The sequence below is a fragment of the Pagrus pagrus genome (assembly GCF_965226575.1).
Source record: "Pagrus pagrus genome assembly, chromosome: 12".
Taxonomy (NCBI): domain Eukaryota; kingdom Metazoa; phylum Chordata; class Actinopteri; order Spariformes; family Sparidae; genus Pagrus; species Pagrus pagrus.
Window position 1 is genome coordinate 16,164,412 of NC_140196.1, and position 22,487 is coordinate 16,186,898.

The 22,487-nt window shown below is 41.1% G+C and overlaps 1 protein-coding gene across 1 annotated transcript in view; it reads left to right on the forward strand.

Annotated features, from left to right (window-relative positions):
- col11a1b (collagen, type XI, alpha 1b) overlaps positions 1-22,487 on the forward strand; it is a 91,371-nt gene that overhangs the window by 22,696 nt on the left and 46,188 nt on the right. Inside the window, exons 5-22 of the mRNA XM_084369844.1 lie at positions 3,512-3,640; positions 7,716-7,805; positions 8,248-8,346; positions 10,382-10,678; positions 11,841-11,906; positions 13,104-13,145; positions 13,528-13,590; positions 16,465-16,539; positions 17,029-17,112; positions 18,607-18,663; positions 19,027-19,080; positions 19,208-19,261; positions 19,645-19,698; positions 19,795-19,848; positions 20,708-20,761; positions 20,849-20,893; positions 21,897-21,950; positions 22,102-22,146. Coding sequence (XP_084225970.1) covers positions 3,512-3,640; positions 7,716-7,805; positions 8,248-8,346; positions 10,382-10,678; positions 11,841-11,906; positions 13,104-13,145; positions 13,528-13,590; positions 16,465-16,539; positions 17,029-17,112; positions 18,607-18,663; positions 19,027-19,080; positions 19,208-19,261; positions 19,645-19,698; positions 19,795-19,848; positions 20,708-20,761; positions 20,849-20,893; positions 21,897-21,950; positions 22,102-22,146 — 1,416 coding nt within the window. The remainder of the gene's footprint in view (positions 1-3,511; positions 3,641-7,715; positions 7,806-8,247; positions 8,347-10,381; positions 10,679-11,840; positions 11,907-13,103; positions 13,146-13,527; positions 13,591-16,464; positions 16,540-17,028; positions 17,113-18,606; positions 18,664-19,026; positions 19,081-19,207; positions 19,262-19,644; positions 19,699-19,794; positions 19,849-20,707; positions 20,762-20,848; positions 20,894-21,896; positions 21,951-22,101; positions 22,147-22,487) is intronic.

Below are 22,487 nucleotides of genomic sequence, written 5' to 3' on the forward strand. Positions count from 1 at the left end.
GCGAGTGTAGGTTCAATGAGCTCGAATCCTCTCTTGTAGAAACGCCCTGCTCCACACTCTGTTACACACATTCACACCTGGAAGCTGCCCAGTGCAACCACAGTTTGATCTGTTGGCCACAGTTGGACATTAAATGCCTGGCTCAAGAGCTGCTTTCACTCTCCCCACCCAGATTTATTCTGCAGTCTTGGAATCGAACTGGCAAACTTTTTGTCACACATGTTTTGTAAAAGCGACTGTTACTTTCATTAGGGCGCTGTGGATGCTGAGGAAAGAAAGAGAAACAATTAAATTAAATGTTCAGTCCTTTTCAGTCTGCTTTTGAAATTATTTTAATGATTTTATTATTCAGTTATTTCCGTTTTTTAATTACATTTCTTCTTTTGGCGGTTATTCTGGATTGCTTGCCATCTGCAAACCTGATACACAAACTGACACTGATCAGGAGGTGTTACAAGTTGAAACAAGTGTGCCAGGAACTTTTCTTCGAGAATGAGACCTGGGCTACATTTAACTCCAAGATCCAAACTGACTGAGATTCTCCACTTAATACTTCACAGAGGAACTACGGCCATCTTTTTTTTTTTTTTTTTCAAACAAATTTGTGATGACAGACATTGGCCGCGTTTCCCAGATTCGATCGTTCTTAAGGACTTAAGAAGGCTCTTAAGAAGGGTTCGGCTAAGAAGGAGCGCTAAGATACGGGTGTTTCCCAGATGCGTTCTTAACTGCCTTCTTAGGAGAACCTTAAGATCCAGCCAAAGAAGCTTCTTAAGAAGCTCTTAGTGGGAGCTGTCCACCGCGCTGCTGCTGTGCTGAATCAATCAATGCCAGGCAGATCGATCACCCTCCTCTTTATGTGTGTGTGTGTGTGTGTGTGTGTGTGTGTGTGTGTGTGTGTGTGCTGTCACACCGGGCTGTCCAGGCAAAGAGATCCAACGGCTGATCACTCTGGTGTCTCCACACATCCAGAGAGCAACCCGCTGCAATTTTGGCCTCAGCCCGGAGGTGCAGCACAGAGTGATCAGCCGTTGGATCTCCGCACGGGGCAGCCGGTACTTTGCCTGGACAGCCCGGTCTGACAGCACGTCCAGTGAGGAGAAGTGCTGACGCACGTATGCATTTATGTAAACCGTCTAGCTTCGCGCACGGCGACGCTGTTGGTTCGCAGCGAGAATGTGCTGTATTGCAGCCGTGGTTTATCACACGCGCGGACTTTGGCAACGCATTTATATACTGTAGAGTAGCAGGTGAAGCCTCTCTGGATGAGGTTCAGCTGAGTTTAATACTGTTCTGTTAAATCTGTTCCCTTGATATCTGTGAAATGCCACAGGGTTGTTGTTTTTTTTATGTGTAGTACTATAAACTCATATATGCAGATGTTGCGGAAAACTTAAACGTGTAATTCAATAAAAAGGTTTTTTTTTCATCTACCATTTTCTATTTTTTTTTTCTAGCGCCCGTGGTCCGCAGCTATGAGCGCATTTCAACATTGAGCATTGTTTTATTATTTCGCAAAGTGGATGATATAAATTTCCCTGACGCGGCTTGATCACTGAGCATTTGGTCGCTAAGAAGGCTGTTAAGAGTGGGTCAGCTCGATCTTACATTTCCTTCTTAGTGAAAGATCTTCTTAAGCTAAGAGCGACTCTGGGAAACGCATCCTTCTTTCACAGCGTTCTTAAGAGCGCTCCTAAGAAGATCTTAGCACTTAAGAGCTTCTTAACGAATCTGGGAAACGCGGCCATTTTTTGTTCAAATTCATTCAAATACATTTCCCCTGTGGTTGTCAACTTTATTTAGGTTTTATAATTAACTTAACATTACACTGACTCTTCTAACATCACCTTGTTCCAGCATTTCAATGGTAACTTGTTTTAACAGCTGTATTAACGCGTCATCAAAAAGCATAAGCATGTGTCTAGCTGTGTCTGTTTGTCTGTGCTAAGAGCGAGTGTCTTATCCTTAAAATGACGCATATACATAAAATGCATTGTTTATGTTTTCTCATGGGATCTGCAAGTGAGTGAATCTTACTCAGCGCTCATGCATTAGTCCATCTGTAAAAGATAAGCATGTGTGTATCTTCTGGTTGTTTGGGTTGCTCAATACCCTGTTGAGATTTAATGGTGACATATCATAGGAGCAAGGGGGCGGTGAACACCTAATCTATTCCAGAGGTCTAAGCTTGTACAGATGTTGCCTCCTGTAATTTAATGCAATCTGCATGTATGTGCTTCCTCTCACAGCGGCCACCCTGACCGTGGCCTTTTTTCACCTCAACACAGCACTTATTTTTTCCAAGTAATTTTCCCTATTTATTTCCCCTCATGTTGCTTATTCCAGGTGGATTCGGATAAAGGGGTCAGCTGAGGTGCCCATATGTTAGATTGGTATAGATAACATTCTCCACATCAGTGGCATAGCAGTTCCTGGTTTAGAAATTCCTAAGGCGACGATCATGGAAAAAGAGCCTTTGGCTGATGGAAGGGTAGGGAGCGGGGATCTAATTTCCTTTTCCAAAAGCTCATGAAAAACAGACGGCCTCAGATAAGTACAGACCTTGGTTATTTATCTGCTGTGTAAGGGGACTTGCCGTCCCTAATGGCTGAGTGAGGGGACTGTACAATAGCTCCTTTTTAAGAGCTTTCAGACTCGCCTAAAGTCTTGATTTACTCCATACAGTGATATGTAATTAATAGTCGAGAGATTACTGCCTCTGGTACTGCACAACATCTGCTTTGTTGTTTTATTGTCACATTTTATTACCACCACATTGGTGCAAAGCTTTGGCAATCAAACGTGGAGGAATAGGTGCATGCTTTTACGTTAACATTTGGTTTCTATTTGGGATCGTAAAAGAAACAAAGAAATAGACAATGTGAGAGGTCTTTGGAGTTATTTTGGGCCTCAGGGCTCTGGAAACAAAAGTCACGTTCATTCCCTGCACATACACTGTCAGCTGATTGGCAGTTGGAGCACTTCCAAGGCTTGAATGGCCATGAAATTCAAGTGAATCATCAGTATAAAAGATTAGTAACTGTCGGAAAATACTCGATCAAAAAGTCAAAAGTCAAACCATGTGTTCAGGAAACCTTATACTCCATTCAGAAGTGTAAATCCATCCAATTTTTTATGCTGGATCAATTTTTGATGCAACTGGTGCCTTATTTTGTTCCCAAATGCAATAATGAATGTTCTGCATTTGCTACAGATTGTATTTCTGACTGGCTTCCCCTCAATAGCAACAGTGGCTAAGACTCCTTGGTAAAGCAGTATTTGGTGTCTTTTGCCAAACCAAACTGGGAAAATTTCTCAGAAACTTAGCTGAAATAAATAAAACTGATGGCTATAACATAAACCTATAGTGTAGTTAATTATCCAGTAGGCTTGTTATGTTCACAAACAGTGAGGATAAAAGAAAACTCTTTACTTCCCAATTCGTGACTGTGAAATGTTTTGTGGTTTCTGCTGACAGTCTGCTTTTCTTCTCCTTCTTCACTTCTTCCAGGGTGACATCCAGCAGCTGCTGATAGTGGCAGACCCCAGGGCAGCCTATGACTACTGTGAACACTACAGCCCTGACTGTGAAACCCCCAACCACCACGACACCCCCCAGGCTCAGGAACCTGAGGGCGAGGTCAGTATCTGGAAGGGGGAAGGAGGGGAGGGAGGAGAAGGCTGGGCGAGATGGATTTGGGATTAGACATGAGAGGATTGTTGACTGGTGGGAGGGAGGACAAGAGAGCTGGGAGAGAGAAGGGGGAAGTTGGGAGGGCTTGAGAGATAGTTGGATTTGAAGGAGGGAGGGATAGTTGTCGCGATGAAAGGAGGGGGGGTGGGGAGGGAGAGTGTGGGGGCTGGAGTTAGTAAGAGATTTAGTGAGGATGATATCAGGAATTTGGAAAGAGGCCTCCAGACTTGGGTGTTGTTACTGAAAGAAGATGAAGGAAGAGAATATGTTAGGATGCATGGAGGGGTGGAAATTAAAGGTGCAATATGTAAGAATTTTTAGACTAAAACATTTAAAATTGTATTAAAATGATCAACAGAATGTAAAGAAATAAAAGTCTGACGTCATGTCCAAGAAGTCTATGTACTGTCTTGCAGAGATATCTAATGAAGTTAACATGTTAGGATGCTAGCAAGCTAGCTCCTTCTCAGAAAGTAAAAGCTAGTTAGCCAAGCTTGCTAATGTTACCACCGAGTCCAACCAGACTCTACTTTTTGTTTAAGTTAATGCTCGGCAGCGCCAGCAAACTTTGTGTTTCATTTGTCCATCATGAACAAAAGTAGGGTGTCTAGCTAGTAGTAGCTGTCTGTCTTTCAAGGGTCCAGTTGTGATGATGGCAAAGACAAGACTGTCAAAACTAAAAGCAAGTGGTATGCCTGCAACCTCAGCACTCCACACATTACCGCGTCATTCAAATAACGACATGTGTAACACAGGGAATCAAAATCACAGATGGGACTAAGCAGCAGCTTTCTGTTTCCCCACCCCCGACATTTCTGTAATATAAACAATGGTCTGAGACAGCTAATAGTAACAGTAGAAAACATTTGACCTGGTTGAAGCCAGTGCAGCTTTTGTCTGCCAGAAAAAAAGACAAAAAGCTGAACATATTTTCCACAAATTGGGTGAAAACATTTTACAAACATTCCTCAAGGCAAAAGTTTGACAGAGACTGACTTGTATGACTTTCTGTGTCAACTCTTATCTGTCAGTTTCTTAGATTTGTGTTTTATACTCTTGGAAACATGCTGACATATCAAAATATATGGCTGACTTGGAGCCCACGCTCAGAAAATTCAAATTTTATTGCCCTTGGCTCCACAACATCACTTGTAGCCTCTTCAGCCAAAAATCTTAATTAAAATACAGCGCTTTGTGTCCGAGCCTCATTTTTCCTTCCTTGTCTTCATTTTGTGTTATTTTGCCAGTTCAAGCCATTTTGTCGGCTGACATTTTCCTTCAGTATTTCACTAAATAACTGATGAGCTCACACTGGAAACTTTTCCTTTTTCCCTGCCACGAAGTCTGAGCCCACTTTGGAGTGGCCCCGTGATTTATATCACTAACGAGTTCTGCAGGCTCTGCCCAGACTCCCAGGGAAATATAAGCTTTTCCTTCCCCAGCTAGACTCCCAGTACCTGGAAAACTGGACTTGAGATCCCTGGTTCAAGAAAAAATCAGAAGCCGGTTCTATTTGAAAATATTGGCTGTACAGTGGGTACCATGTCCTGGAAAATATTGCTTCATCATCAAGTTAATCTTCAGCGCCAAGTCAAGGAGCTTGTCAATTCTAAATAGACAGCAGGGAGCAGTTTGGATACAAGAGTGCTGTAAATCTGGTTTGTTCATCGTCGGGTTCTGTACAGTTGTAACAGGAATGTTTTTCCTACATTCCAACTCAGTATTTTCAAGAACTGGTTTCCCTCTGTAGAACTGAGAAATACTTCCTCCAAAGGACAAAACACTGCTGTACAAGTAGACCTTAAGAGTGTTTGTGTAGTTTGAGGTCTCAGCTTTTATCCCTGAGAATTTTTTTTCTCCAAACTTTGATAATTCTACAAAGGCGCTGAGTGTGGCTGTAACCTTAACCTCTGAAGATGCTCCTTGACCTGGAGCCTTTGCAGTTGTCAGCCACATGTCTGCAGCTGGGTTAAAAGAGGAAGAGGGAGTGATGCTAGAGGAGGAGAGGGGTGTTTTTTTTTTTTATGAGCACTCTTCAGTATTTACGCCTTTCATCCGAGTCTGTGGTGAAGGCCTTCGGCTCAGCCAGGCACTTCAACACCATAAATCCTTCCTTCATTCTCAATCTTTTTCTGTATTTTTCTCTGACCCTCTCCTCCTCTTCTCTCCTCTCAGTCGGTCTGGCCAGAGCTTCACTCTTGTGTGACCTCTCGCTCTCTCTGGGCCACTGAGCGGACGCCTGGCCAGCATTGCAGCAGCCCGTGGATCTTGTATTATTTTTATGAGCTTAGCAGCCGTCCAGGGAATAATATTTATTCCTGCTGCTGATAGAGCGATGTATATCAGGGGCTGGTCTGTTAACTTAATCTACCTCGCTTTTTTGTGACGGTGAACTCAAAGAAAAAGGCAGATCAGCAGGAATCTTAAGGTTTTTACAACGAGCTAAGGTGGCTAAATTGCTTAGTATTATATCGGCTATGAGCACCAATAAATGCCTGTCTGACATTAATGATTTAAGGAAACAGTTTAGTGTATTTTGGGGAATAATCTTATTTGCTTTCTTAAAGAGAGTTAGATGAGTGGATCGGTGCCACTTTCATGTGTATGGTTATTGTGAGGCTGAAGACAGGAGGCAATTGGCCTAGCTTAGCATAAAAACTAAAAGCAGGGGGAACGGCTAACTGTAAAACCACAAATTGACATTTTTACTCTGCAGTTTTTGTACGGATTTGTGTTAAGACAACACATAAGTGAGCTTTAGAGATGCTCGTTGTTGCCCTTTAATTAGAGCCAGCCTGGTGGTTTCACTCCGCTTCAGTCTCTATGCTAAGCTAAGCTAACTGTGTCCAGGCTTAACAGGATAGAAGTGCTACCAATTTTTTTTATTTAACTGTTGTGAAGAAACTAAATAAGCGTATTTCCTCAAATGTCTAATTCAGTTAAAGTAGTGGATGACACAGGGAAATGTATGCAGTTATTAAACTAAGTTGAATAAATATGATTTATGGAGAAACAAACAAGAGTTTGCTGATGCTATCTTGCTGACCTTTATTTCATTCAATCTCAGCTTGGATCCTTTTTTTATTAGTTGTTTCCCCATTTGATGGGGTGAACTTTTTTTCAGCTCCTGAAGGGAGGCGTGCCAGAAAATGTTTGGTGAACCACTGTTTTTAAGTAACATAACTTAAGTCTAATGTCATTGCATGGTGTTTATTATGATGTTTCCTCTTTGGTGGTCGAATTAATTCTCACATGTCAATAAACCGCAACATAATAGACAAAACAGACCACATTATGACCTGCTGGAATGCTTTGGAGATCCTAAAAGAAACATTCTGTTTAAAAGATTAGTAAGACGACACATGTTAAAGTCACAGACTGGTTTAACCACCCTCCATATTTTTCTATCAAGGTTTTGCCCCCTGCTACCGTATTCTGCATGTTCCCCATAATTGACTAACATGCGATGAGTCAGCCCAGCTTAAGGTTTCTGTTTTAAAGAGCCCATTAATGAAAGCCCAGGGCCATTGTTGGCTTACACAATTAAGTGGTAGAGGCAGATACATTTTACTGGCAGTACATTAACCATCAGACATCCTGTTGGAAGCAAACAAGAATCTTAATTGCTGTTTTCTTGGTTACACACATGAAGCTTTCAGTAAGGCTCATGAGGTTTGGATGGAAGGGAAGCGGGGATTGTTGCCGTCATCCATATGTAAAGTTGTTCAGTTTTATTATATGGATGTGATATTTTCACCATTTGACCATGTTATTTTTAAAATAGCATGACAACACAAAATACGTTAAAGGTGCAACAAGCAAATCTGAAGAAAGATTGTTGATTGTTCAGAGATTTGTCGTGAATGAGACTCAGCTACCTCATGTATTGCATCTTTAATGGTTTAAAAATAATTGACTCACATGCCATGTAAATAATGTACAGTATGTCTTTCAGGCATCCTGCTGCCTTATTTACATGATTGTACTAATTAATCCCCTCCTACATCCTTTTTCCTTACAGTACACTAACTATGATTATGGTGAGATCTATGACTACATTGAAGGCGAGTTAACCACTGACAGTCCCCCAACTGAAGGAGCCAAGACTGAGGTAACACCTTACTAATACAGTTATCATGACTGTTGCCATGATTGACGTATATACAAGCACCTCATCTCTTGTTGTCCATCTCTAGTCCCTCATTTTCATCTTAAATTCTCTCTTCTCCTCTCGCTGTCCTTTTTTTATCCCCCACTTCCTGCTTTATCAGTATATCTTGCCATCCTCCAAAAGCTTTAGTTGACTATTTAACTTCTTTTTATATCTTACTTGTGGCTAAATGTGTATTACACATTTCAAACATATTATGGCTACTACAAAACTTGTTTTAAAGATCCCTGAATATATAGAGAACATATCACCCTTACATTCACCTTGTTTTTTGAAAGAAACAAAATACGAGACACTCTTGAATGTAACCTGAACTTGACTCTACTCATCACAGATACAGTATATAATGCTTTTCTTGTGTGCTGTTCTTGCCTGATTTCAGACAAATGTGGGTGGAGACTACTACACGGGTGAGTATGACTACAGCATAGTGGACGGAAATCAGCCTGAAACTCCCACTGACACTGCCGGGCAAGGCCAGGTAACTTCTTTTCAACTGCGCCTCAGTAAAATACAATATGAAATGATAATCAAAGTCTTTTATAGTAAAGTAACAGCTGTAGATAGTTTGTAGTAAGCTGACAACATCATTTGGTATAAAGACTATTATTACATTTTGTAAAATCCGGAAGGTTCTGACCACAGAGAGGTTGGTTGAAACCCTGAGGGGTGCACTTTTTATTATAGTGAAAGATTCTTTGTGCATCACTGACTTTTAACAATCATCCATCCAATTAACATCTACATTCCTGTTTAAATGACATCTGGTTTAAAAATGAAATTTCCAAAAATGCTTGGGCATCACAAACACCAAAACATATTTTTACGATCGCCTTTGGAGGTTGAAACCCAACAACCTCAGCAAGGCCTCGCTGAGAGAAAAAAAACGTGCTCCTTGATTTCCATGAGAAACCGCCCCTATCAAACGGAGTCTGGATCAAGACCTCTGCAGGAAAACTTTGTCATTTAATGAACCGTAACCGATGGAAAATCAGTAGACAGACGCATCCCCTACGTTTCTGCCATATCCTGTATTTGGCAGATCCTGTCTTAATTTGTGCAAAACCATCACGTTAAACACAACTTAATGAGGAACATTTGGGGGTTAAACTAAAACAATACGGCCGTGTGCTCCGCCAGCCAAACGTCTGCCGATTGCATTGTGATGTATCTTAAGGTGGATACCGAAGCTTCAGTCGGTTTGATGCTTCACATTTATTTACAATGACAGACCAGAAGGCTAACCTCGGAAACTGAACGTACACTGTCCCATGTTGAAACACTTGTCTGATTACTGAGAACTGTGATGGATTGCACAACTTTTAGACAACGCCATAAGGTCACAATGTCCTTAGATCTGACACGCTACTATTGATAGATGCTTTTAACATGCACTGTGTGTCTTTCTCTTTCACTGCTAGAAGGCACTGCTATTTTTCCGCTGGTTCAGCATGTCGCTAAAAATATCACAAACACCTAGATTTAGCCCTGGATTGTGGTTTGGCAGATGACTAGTTGTGGAATAAGATTAAATATTCTTTAGTGAGTGATTTACCAGAAAATCACAATGTAACAAAATGGATTGGTGACTTGAAGTTTTAGGCCTGTGTATGTTAGAAAGATGCCTGATTTATTGACTGTTTACAACATGGAAGCACTCTTAAGGAATATTTGCTCTCTAATTATTCTGCCCAAGAAACCTCTTGATGATAAAATCCCATGAAGTGAATCACTTTTATGAGTTTTTGCAATCGAATGCAAGTTGTTTTTTGCATTAGAAGCCTTGATATTTTCTCAGCATTCTCCCTCAAGACAAAGACAATATTGAATGTCTAGTGATGAAATTGTTCCTGTACAATCATGTTTTACTTAGTGCCTAAGATTCTGTGCAAACACAGACGTGTAAAAGCCTCGCTAGTGTTTCTTTTTTTCTTCTCAAACCAAAGTGCTTTTTACAAGTTCAGCTCTTCATTTTCACTTCATCTGGTTTTTAATGGTGCTTGAAAGTTCTTGTTTGTGTTAACACATGCATTCAAACTTTTCACTGTGTAGTTTTTTACACACACCATATCTCCATATGTTTTTCCTTGTGACATATTTTACTGTTTACATTTTTAAAACATCAATGTGTCAATAGTTTGGGACATCTCACATTCATACTGCTTCGCAAAGACAAATTCTTGATATAAAATATCATTACATATGTTAATATTAATAACAGTGGCTGTTGTCAAAACATATGTGGAGTTTCACATATGTTGAGTTTTGGATGCTGTCCCAAATATGATACATGAATGTGTGCACAACTAAGATTAATTTTCACTTAGTTGGTCGCCAATAATTTCAGTGTATTTAAGTGATAAATACTAATGTCTTAACTGTGATTCATGCTCTACAAATACATGTGAATCATTGAAACTGTTCACATGGTTGCATTTCACTAACCAAAAACCTCCATGTTCCCTCCTGTCTTAACAACCCCTGCCCCCTCTTTGCGATGCCTGGATTGATCGCAGAGCTATGATGGGGAAATAGTGGATGATTACATCACCGGTGTGGAACAGGTCGGGGTGGACCCCACTGTTGCTGTGGAAACCGCTGCCCCAGTGGACCCCAACGAGAAAGTGGATCCGGCCACTGACGTGTATGAGTTTAAAGAATACGACCTGAAGGAATATGAACACAAAGAGTTTGTAGAGAAGCCGTACGAATATGGTGATTATGGCGATTATGGCACCGCTGACACCAAGCCTACATCTGCAACATATGAGGAAGAGTTTGGCCCTGGTGTTCCAGCGGAGACCGACATCAGTGTAAGTGCTGGAGCGGTTAGGAGTGGTGGTGGGGGGAGGGGTATGAAATGGTGGTCAGGAATGTGGAAAGATAGAGAAGATGCTGGTGGCATTCGTTCGGTGGGTTGTTTGGGGCGCCCTTTTTGTTTATTGTTTCTAATGGTATCGGGTTGTAGCTTAGAGCATTCTGCATGCATATGCACAAATACACAAGCAAGCACAAACACACACACCTTGTCTATCTGAGTCTCCTACAGATAAACAGATGTGGACCCAGCTGTCAGTGCAGACACACCCCCCATAACCTCTTGGCCTCAGTGACCTTTGCTGTTTATTGACACGCTCCTCCCTGGTTATCCCACCAGAGATCTGTTTGGATTACCTGATGACAAACTAAATCTTTGCAAATGTTTTCTCATCAAATCCATCTAGATCAATGTCAAAAAAACAGACAGAAATATCTGCTGAGCCAGTGTCTATCGTGGCTTGTTTCCAGCCTCCTTCCTAGCCTCAGGATCCAGATTTCAGAGGCAGGAAGTGACACTGTCCCTGTCTGGATGTTGGCTCTAGATCTGTCTGCTTTGGGTTCATCTGAACCGCTCTATTAGTCCTATCCATTCTACAGTCTCAGGACACCACAGCCCTGTTTCATGACTTTCTCAAAAATGAGTTTCCCCTTCAGGCTAAACTGTACAATCTAGTGGTTTCTGGACACACTGGTGTAGGTGGTTTGTGAATTCCTCTCATGTGAAGTCATTGTATGGATAGTGTCAGGTAACGACCTTTTGCATTTGCGCACAGTTGGGGGCTTTTTTTTTTTTCTTTGGCAGTTCCTGGCTTTAAGGAAGCTTAATAAATAGGAGTCAGACCAAAGTCTAAATTATAGCCTCTTGCAAAATTATTCTTGAGGTTTATTTTTCCAGCAGGCATAAAAAAATCTGCTCTTCATCTTCAGAACTACCTAAACCCTTTAAAGCATGCAGCTGACTAGTCAGCATTTTGCAGTGTTTTCTAAAGCTGTTTCATTGGTGTTTTAGGCAAACTACACCCAACAGCACAGGACATCTGCTTCTCACTGGCTTTGGTTTTTCCATTTTTGGTCCCATTGCTGCTCTGCCTTTACATATAAATGTCTGACCTGTTACTGTGGAAAAAGCTCACCTGGTTTGTGTCATGTCTGTAGGTCAGTGGAGGTCACAGCTACCTGGGAGAAAAAGGAGAGAAGGGCGAACCTGCTGTCATTGAGCCAGTAAGTAAAGTTTGACACTGCTGTGTTTTAATTCCAATAATAAAATTTTTTTAAAACCCGACTTTATTATCAGGTAGTCAGATTGTCCAAGCTAGGCTAACTTACTCGACAAGTTAGACAGCTAACATTCACATTTGTAAAGTCTCATTCACAAATTCCCCTAAGGAATAGGGGAAATAAGAGAAAAAAAGAATATGTTCACACTTTAAGATAATATACCACTAGCTAGTTGCTAAATAGCTAGCTAGCGAACGGACTCTACTGTGAAATTCATGTGGTTGTTTATCCTGGAAACGAAAGCTAATTTAATAGCTAGGAAAGAATTGAGTTACAGCTAATTTGATAGGTGGGGTCTAAGGTAAACGATAATTAGTTAGTACTTTAGCGTTGCTTCTATCTATCCATCTGTCTGTCTGTCTGTCAGTCTAGTTAGCTAACAAGCTAGCCATGTACTTTGTTAGCTGTTTAGCCGTCTGGTCTAGCTTGCCAGAATTCTTTATATATTTTTGCTCTTTTTTTTTAGTCAACAGAAGTGTCATATTTCAAAATTAGTGTCAAAATTATTTTCCTATCAACTGGCGTCCCTAAAAGATTTATACATCTGTAAAAGTCCTGAGTCACATTTCTGAATATTTTCTAGGAAATCTGTTTTCTTTTATCTGTGCTTTAGAAAATCTCTTTCATATCTGATTTATATCCATGTTTATATATGTTAATTTATTTCAGTTTCCACTGGAACTAAATGCCATGTTTATTTTGCTAAGCAGTGAGTGAAACCAGCAAGACTTTCTTCCCTCCTGATGAGATTTAACGAACAACTTTGTTCTAAGGACTGCAGACAAAACGCTGCGTAAACAAAATGCCACAGTACATATGCTTTTTTAGTCATCCTAAACAATTTACCACTACAGGCTAAACACTGACTGAAATAGCATGCAGTTAACGTCCTCCTCCCATACCCTCTGTACCACCAAAGGGCTCCCATCCAAATCCTTGACCACACGCACACATATACATTATAGACCAGAAGATCAGATAGCTGTAGAATTGTTAAAGTCTTGAGCTTGTAGCTATAAGTAAACTCCTCAACCTCAAAAACCAAAGCACCCTCTGTCTCTCATTTTCTCCCCATTCTCTTCTGCCTGTGGATTTACACGCTGCCCTATAATGCTACTGTATCCACTTTTCCTTTTTCAGGGGATGCTTATTGAAGGACCCCAAGGAGCCCCCGGCCAAGCAGTGAGTATCACGTTCTCCCTCACTCCTGTCTGCCTTTCACAGATGGAGAACAGCTAAAGAGGGAAAAAATGTCTTTATGGAAAGAGCATCAGCCCTCATCGCCAGTGAAGCTTGAGTTGGGAGAGACAGTCAAAATGTGTATTTGTGCATGAATGTGTGTACATCTGTGTCTCTGCGTGTGTGCGAGAGCAAGAGGGAGAAAGAAGGGGGGTGGGGGGGTATTTTATTTTGAGGCTTATTTCTTTTTGAACCCATGTCTTTGCTTCTGTCTTTGTTGGCCTATGCATGTGAATTACTGGACTGACTGTGGTGGGAATGCTGGTTAGCAGCAGTGTGGGATATAATATGCTAAGTGTATGTGTGTCTCTGTGTGTGATCTCAGGGTGTTCCTGGTACCCCAGGATTGCAGGGTCCCCCAGGTCCCCCAGGAGATCACGGTGAGAGGGTGAGTAAAAGCTGGCCTCATTTCACAGCAGTTTACAGATGTTTCTGAGAAACTCTGTCACTCATTCTCTGCTCATGTTGAACATTCGAATTAAGCAACTAGTTTTATATGGCTGAAAGACAATAAAATAAAACATATTTCGACCAATCAGTTCAAGCTGTTTATCAACCAAAACACATATTTTTCCAGATATAATTGATACTAAAATGGAAATGAAACTTTAGCCTTTCATTTTACTTGTGGAATAATGTGAGTCAGCAAACATATAAACACCCCTACAATACATGTGTGTTTTCAAGTACAGTCTGGATGCCATTAAATGAATAACACAATTGGACGCAGGCTGCCACTGCAGCAGTAGGGGGGATTAGCAAGAAGTGGTAGAGGGAAATTAGATGCCCATAAACTGTCAATTTACCAACAAAGTGCTGAGAAACAGCTGTGTTGGTATGGTATGTGACAGAACTTGTGAGAAGTTCAAGGAGTTTGCTTTAAAATATGTAGAGGCCTTAATTTTCCCAGCTCCGTGGGATTCCACCCATTTATTTGATTGATTGCGATGATTCAGAATAAGCGCCTGTCCCCTTCTAGAAAGCTGGATCTCAGCCTGTTTTTTTCCAAAATGTGGTGAATGCCCCGCACCCCTCTTTCATCACCCTTTTAACACATCTACGTTTCTGTCTCTGGAGGTTAACCCTTTAATTGCTCCCCCCAAAAAAACCCTCCAGCATGCCCAGCAGACGTTGCCTGTACAAAGATCTTATTGTTCCACAGGGTGATCAGAAAATATTTTGTTGGTCCAAAAGTCGCCCCCCTTCCCCCCTCCCTTTATTTCCTCCCATGAGAACAGTGTTGCAGAGCACTGACAGCGGCATTAAAAGCAACTCGTTTCTGTCGTCTTGTGGTTTTCCGTTGCGCAGTATCCGCCTGGACTCAACGTTTGATCGGCTCATTTCTCTCATAATCACCGTCTCCCTCCTTTTCACCCAAACACCACTTTCCCAGCCATGACATCTAGTCATTTACACTAGATGTCGCTGCGCTTACCATGACAGCAATGGATGGAGAGTATTTACCACTTCTGGGAAAAGACAGATGGGAACACATGGCATCAATTTGAGCCAGTATTCTGAGATTGCTGCACATGACAAGACTGCTAAATAGAGTCTGGTTTCTCCTGAAACACTGGGTACTTCTTACTATTGATCTTTTTAGATAAGTTCTTGTCTTTATTAAAACAAAGTATATTTTTATTGTTATTCAACTGTCTATTCATATTATTCAGTAAGAGAAACTTTTATGCAAGTGCGTTTTAGTAGTTTTAAGCCACACGCTGCTCCAAGCATTTCAGTTGGTCTTGGTGAATTATCTCGAGTTTTGGATAGATTGCCATGTCATTGAGTACAGACTTCCATGGTCCCCAGAGAATGAATCCTAAAGACTTTGATGCCTCACTGACTTAATCTGTTGCCAAAGATGCTTTATGACCTGTCCAAAGCTTTTGTTCATGACAAGACTAAGCCTCCGCTTTAGTTGTGCTTTGACCTCAGTGCTAACGTAGAATACCAACACCCTTTTGCTTTTCATTCTTAAAGTCTTAAGCCTGTAAAAATGCAAAGGTAGGCATGTTAGCAAGCTACTATTAGCATTAAGTAAAAAAACATCTCGTCTGAAAGCCGAGGCGGAGAGAGCGCAGATTCAAATGAGAAATACAACTGAAAGCTGATAAGTCACAGCCTCAAACTGACAAATGTGAGGTGAGCCTGATAGAGTAGAGCGTTAGGGCTGTTAAACACCAGGCCAACGTTCGGCCATAGGCCAATGTTGAGGTGTCCCGCAGCGTTGGCGCTAGTTGTTCCTTGTTGACGGCTTTTATCAGACATATTGTTGATTAGAAGCAGGTTTATCAGTGAGAGTGGTGTCAGAAAATGATGTTTGTAATTTGGCTACTGCTGCCTGTGGGAATAGAGAGGTATTTCCTCTCACGTAGTTGGCTGTCAGCTGAAGTCTCTGCGGTGTGTTCAAATGTAGCTTTTTGGCCAAGACACAGGCAATATGAGACAATGCAACAGTCAGCCTTCGTCGCCACTAATTCTTTCATGTAGGTCTGTTGAGTCTGGGCCCTTTAGAATGATGAAAGTTAAGCTTAGTCTGACAAGCTTAGCCAGAAATAGCCACTGCAAAGAAATACATCCTTTTTAATTATTATGTTACAGCAATTTATGTTGCCTATTCTCTGGAGCCACCCATAGGCGAGCCTTTTTTTTGACCCAGTGGTGGTAAACATCTAAGAATAGCAGGACTTTCTCCGTTTTTCATCAAATGGACAGTTTTGTTCTCATGAATCTAATGAGCACTGTGGTCTAATATGGCCATGGTGCTGGATTTCTGGTCTTATAAAGTTGGTGCTCTCCTGCAGACAATATCCCTAAGCCAGCTTCATGAAAATCCTGTCTTTGCCTTTACTTGTGATTGAATCCCCTGTCTTATTCCTCTCAGTGGTATTAGTCAATTGTCTATTCATAATAAGCAACATCAGTGTAGCAAAGTACCTTCCCATTGATTTCATAGTTATAGATAGAGAAGGCGTTTTCTGTGAACGGATGAGTTGTTCATTCTCTGCACTGCTGCAGTTGTTGTTTGTTAGTACTGTTATCTTTTCTTCTCTTTTCAATTTGCAGAGCACCTCCAGGGGATTATAGAGAAAAAGCCAAATAATCATGTTATCCCTTGGGAAAATATTTGACTTGCTTATTAACCACAAGCAATTAATTGCTCCGAGCAATGTTACACACGGGTATACAACACAACAATAGCTGATGGTTTTTTTACTAAGAGAAGAACAAACTCTGTCTCCCTCCTCTGATTCTTCAGGGTCCTCCAGGGCGTCCTGGTCTTCCTGGTTCCGACGGTGTCCCTGGGCCTCCAGGTACCATTCTGATGCTTCCAGTAAGTTCTGCCTGCTTTCCACGCACCCACTGGGCTGTCTGTCTTATTCCCCTCACATACTGTACACTCTTCATCTCAGGCACTCGCCCGTGAACTTGCTTCATTTAGTACGTTTACCTCATAGCATCACCAGTAGGCCAAGGGATCGCAACCTTATTTTCTTTGGGTTACAAATCACTTACCTTGTAAATGTCAGCCAGTGCAATGGAGTGGAACCAGTGACTGAGGCTTTGAATGCATGGTGACACATATTTGTGTGTGTGTGTGTGTGTGTGTGCGCGCTGCCTCTGCTTGTATGCCAGCATATGTACGTGTAAGTGTGTGTGTGTGTGTGTGTGTGTGTGTGTGTGTGTGTGGCATGGTGACAGCTTTACAGGTTTCACAAAAAATACTTGAACACACACACGCCAGGGGAGACCATAAGATGTCCCACTCTGTGAAAAGAGACAAGTCAATTTGTTTTTAATTGTGTTTTTTTGTGGTTGACAGTTCCGTGCAGGCGGTGAGTCTCACAAAGGACCTGTGGTTTCAGCCCAGGAAGCTCAGGCTCAGGCCATCCTGTCTCAGGCCAGGGTAAGTATCAGGTCTTAATATGACCATCTTTCCCAGTATAGAAGACACTTCACTATGATTTTCTGTGTCTCTGTGTACTCTCATGAGCTTCTAGTTAACTTTAAACTGAATGTTCTGGAGTTCAGATCCAAAATTGAGGTTTTAATTAACAAGTACTGTAGTCCAAGTTTTAAAAGAAAACAATTTACCCTCATTCTGCCAACATATTTAAAATACTGCTGAATAAAGTACTTTAAGAAACACCCTTCATAACATATTACTTTATTTCTGAACAATATCAGTAAGTAAATTAATTATCAGGAAACAAAACAACACAGTCATGAAAGATCGGAATGAATAAAGCCACGTGATATGTAACAAAAAGTAGACATCTGGGGTCAGCGGGTATCCCGGTCTGTAGGATTAAGGTGAAATGACCCAGAAAGTGTAGTAAACAATCAAAGGGGGAATCACTATTCACAAGTCCCACTCATCCTATAAATTGTCTCAACTCCAAAATATGGACCTGTGTTGGGTTAGGTAGTATAAAAGGCCTCGCCAGATGTTCACACTCACTCAGGGGTCCTGATAACCATAGCAGTGTTGAAAAACAGGTTGAATTATGCGGCCACAAGTAAGGTGTGATCTATAGTGGAACACATGGAAGTCATTAAGCGTTCCACAAACACTGAATATTCACACATTCACAACGCCTTATGGAGCTGGAGGGCTGTCAGAACCGGTGAAGTGGTGTTTAGTAATGTCTTGAAAGCACTTGTCACCTTTCTATATTTGTGTTTTATGCCAGAGGTTTGGCCTGAGGCAGGAAAAAGAAAAAAACATGGCAGGAGTTGTAAGTTTGTCACAATGTAAAGGGAATTGAAGGGAGCAGTTGTTGAATTCTCTTTGACCTATTTGCACGCAGCCACAAATACGCTAACTAATGCGTGTGATTTGGTCTTAAGAGTAGCCCAAGTCCTGAGTTGCTTTCCTTTTAAATGAGCAAATTCACTTATTCAGTAATCAGACTGCAAATAAATCCCAGACAACTTCTTCTGGCAGTACAAACCTGTGGTCAACCATGAACAGGAACAAAGACCAGAGTGGTAAACTCTGAACAAGAACAAAGTGAAGTTTGCACTTTGTAAGGTTCCAGGCTATACAGAGGCTAAAAGAGTGGCTTATTATTAGTGTTTTCTTTTCTCTATCCTTTTTTTTCTTTTGGTGTTCAGCCCAGTTAGTTGAGTGGATTCTGTGTCAAATTCAAAATCACAAATTCCTGCTTTATTATAGGGACTAAATGTAGGATTTTTTAAAATGAGTTTTGCAGTATTAGAATATTATTATTATTATTTATTATAAGAGTTAGATCCAGTTTTTTTTTTTTTTTTCATCAGACTTAGAGTCACTTCACCTGAGGCTAATAAACTGACCACAAAGAGAACTGAAACTGAAAGAGTGTCAACATTGTGAGCTGACCGGTGGTTTATTGGTTCTTTTCTGTTTGATCCACAGCTGGCTATGCGAGGTCCACCCGGGCCAGCGGGCATGACGGGAAGATCTGGTCCTGTCGTGAGTAGATTTTGAAGACCTTCGACACGCAGACTCATACACAGCATTGATAGGCTTACTGTATCATCCATTCGTTTCACAGTTTATGAAAAACACATTCGGTGATCAGCATTTCTTCCTGTGAAGGCATCGACTCCAAGCATTTATCATTTCCTAACGCATACCTGTTCAGTACATGTACATGCACTCATTCATACAAACACCACCCTCACTCCTTCCTGTCTGTCTGTGAGCAGATTTGACATTATTCCCTCATATAGATACACCTGAGAGAAAGACACCTGTCTTTCTTAAACACATGAATGAGTGTGGATTATAATTGTTTTCTAGACAAATGATGGAACGACCTATATTTTTTGATAGGGAGGTCCTGGTTCTCCTGGACTTAAAGGTGACAGTGGTGATTCTGGACCACAGGTGAGAAGAGTACTTTAACTACTTTCATTTTGTTTAACTACTGCATCTCTTTCACTTTTAAAATTCTAAAATTGTCTTCAATGTGTGTTGTTTTATTTAATTTTAAAAAATCATGTTTTCCCTTTAGGGACCCAGAGGTCTTCAGGGTGGAACTGGTCCATCAGGGAAAGCAGGAAAGAGGGTAAAAGTTCTTTCCAACCATGCTCAACCAGCTTATTGCTGTATTGATTCATCTCCACCAGAACATTATCGTGTTGCAGCAGAAGATAAAGTTTCAATTGCCAAATTTCTAATATGTCACGCCAACAAGTGTGCAGGGATCAAAGCTACAGTGCCCAAAGAGAAGAGCCTGACTAGTTTCAAACATGGCCTCATTTCAAATAAGTCAGCTGCACCCAATAATCGTCTGTGCGTGCTGTGTAAATTCATAAAGCCGTGTTTATTTCACTTTGAACTAGTTAGATAAATGATCACATTGTCCCTGTGTTTATTCTCTAGAGCCATTCAAGATAATTGAATATTTTTTTTCTAATGTGTTTTCCATGATATTTGTGTGTCATCCAGGGTCGTAACGGAGCTGATGGTGCTCGAGGAATGCCCGGAGAGGCAGGGCCCAAGGTAAAGCTCACACCAGGTTACCCAATAAACCAATCGGTGTCTGTTGCTCTGCTAAAGTGATTGATAAACTAACCACTTGTCACTGTGCCGTTGCAGGGTGACAGAGGTTTCGACGGCCTGCCTGGTCTTCCTGGAGAAAAAGGACACAGAGTAAGTATGAGGAGCAAGAGTTTTGGATTTTGGTGACTGAACAAGGTCAGAGAACATACATCATTAGAGACTTCTATGCGTCTCCAAAAATAAGATATTACAGTCTTTTATTTGTGGACCCAAATCCTCATTGATCATAGTCGCACTGCCGCACCGTGCCCTGTCCTTACAGCAGCACTGGTAGTTCAAAGGCCACGTCCAATCCATCTCATGTGCCGACATGTGTTGACAGACATGAGTTCTGAACCAGCTGAACTCATTAGGGCGTTTGACCCACTTATGAAAGGCGGGAGCGACTCCAGAACCACTTGGGCTGCGTTTAACCAGGCCTGGAGGCGAATGAGGTGGGCTGAGTCTAGTGCTTGTGGAATTCGTGCCCTTGTAGAGAGGACAGAGATCACAGAGGGTATTTCTAGACAGGCTCTCGTGCCTTATCCTATACTGAGTAATTACAGGGCCAGCAGAGGTAGGCTAGTGCTTATAGAGAGCAGCTATATAGGTACATGCCAATTGCGGTGACCCATGCTTACTGTAGATTAAAGGCATCATTTCTCCGTATTTTCTGAATTTTTGACCCATATCGTAGTTTTTCAAAGTAAAAATTAGGAGCTTTTGCTGCACACTGACTTTTCTCCCCACGTGGATAGGCGACTTTCTCAGGATATAGGATAAATCAGGATATATACTGTAGTATTTGTATTTAAAATACAAAACCTCCCTCGAATGTACGTATTTCTTGCAGTTTAATAAGAAGTCAGATTCTGTTTCAGCCTCTCTTTTAAGACAAAGTGAACACAACCTGGCCTCTGGTCATCTCTCTCTTTGTTGATACTTCTTTCCTGTGATCTTTTCTCTCCAGGGAGAACATGGCTCTACAGGTGCTCCAGGACCTCCAGGAGAGGATGGCCCAAGAGTAAGTAGTACATCAGCCACCTTGTCATCAGTCTTCAAAATGACCCTGCATTCCTTAATAATGCTCTCTTTCTCTTTCTCTCCATAGGGAGAAGATGGCCAGGTTGGACAGAGAGGTGTGGCTGGAGAGAGTGTAAGTGTATTTATTATTATCTGATGATACGGTTAGACAGGATTGTTAAACTGCATCTTATTTCTTCAGGACAAAGATAAGAATATGATGAATATGACTCCGATTTTAGCCATTTCCTGTGCTACTACAGGCCCAATCCCCTCATTCCTTCCGCTACATTCATTTTGGCAATTATTTCAACACACAGCCTCGCCCTCCTCTCTTCTCGCAACTGTAACGACATTCCTGTCTGCAAGTACCGTTTGTAATCTTGACCTTGCCAAGACAGAATGTCTCTGAAAAATAGATCAGAAAATAGAACTGGGAAAACGTGTTGTTCTGTCATTATCCATGAGAAATTGCCATATTCTGCCCAGTTCAGTTCAAATGGACCATAGAGTTGCATGAGAAATGCTTGCTCCCTGTCATACCCAAACCAACATTTCCCTTTTAAAGAAATAGTTGCAGAGTGTTTCATCACTTGCACTTTCCATATGATGAAAGAGCATGTGTAAGTACAATGATTTTAAGTGCACGATTTAAGCTGTTAAGATAAGAAAACACGTCCGTGCTCATTCCCTCAAATGCACCTGCAGTTACCATATATGACCACAGTGGGTCAGTATTTTACACACTTAAGTCAAACCAGTTTTAAAGATTTTTAGTGCACATGACGTTCACTACATTAGGTTTTTTTTTATCTCCTGCCTATTTTTAAAAACATTTCCACACAAATTAACATGAATGACAATTTCTTTAACTTTTGTTTGTCTTACTTAAAAAATGTCTCATTGTACAAATTGTTTTGATTGTTTTTATACTATTTCTTCATGTGATTTGGTCAACTTTCTATTTTTGCTTCTTTACAGTACTTGCAGTACTTGCTTTTATCTTTTATCAAATGTATACTCTACCCTATTTTCTTATGCTGTTTATTGTTACGCACCAATATACCAAGAAAATCCATGTATGTGAAAACCGACTTGGCAGTTAAACCTGATTTTTATTCTGTGTTGACATGCAGGGTCCCCGAGGTTTGCTTGGCCCCAGAGGGTCTCAAGGTCCTGGAGGACAGCGTGTAAGCAGATTTTCTTTACCACTCAATTTTCACACTGGAAAAAATGCCACTTCAAAAATAAGTAAAAAGAAAAACAATTGAAAACAATGAAGTGATTGTAAAATATTGAGGTATTTTGAAGAGATTCATCATAACATTTTGATCTCTTCAGGGTCTTCCTGGACTTGATGGCCAAGCTGGTCCTAAAGGAAACATGGTGAGAAATATTTAGGTTTTGCTCATAATTGATATTTCAGACAGCGTGTGGATAAAATCAGATTGTCAGAAAAGGAGTGTTCCTGCACACAAGACCACCTAAGCAATCATTAGATAATTTAGCCTGCCTGAGGCTGATTGAAGGTCAGTGACCTTTCACCCCTGTGTAACGTGAACACAAGAATGGAGGTCATAGGTCATTTGCTGATTAGAGATGGTAGATGGGGATAGTCTTATAATAGCTGTTATGTTAGACTTTTTTTCCATTAACTACAAAGCCTGCAGACTGAAAATGCCACCATGAAGAGGGATGAAAACAGAAAGGGCCGTCTGTGCGTGGTC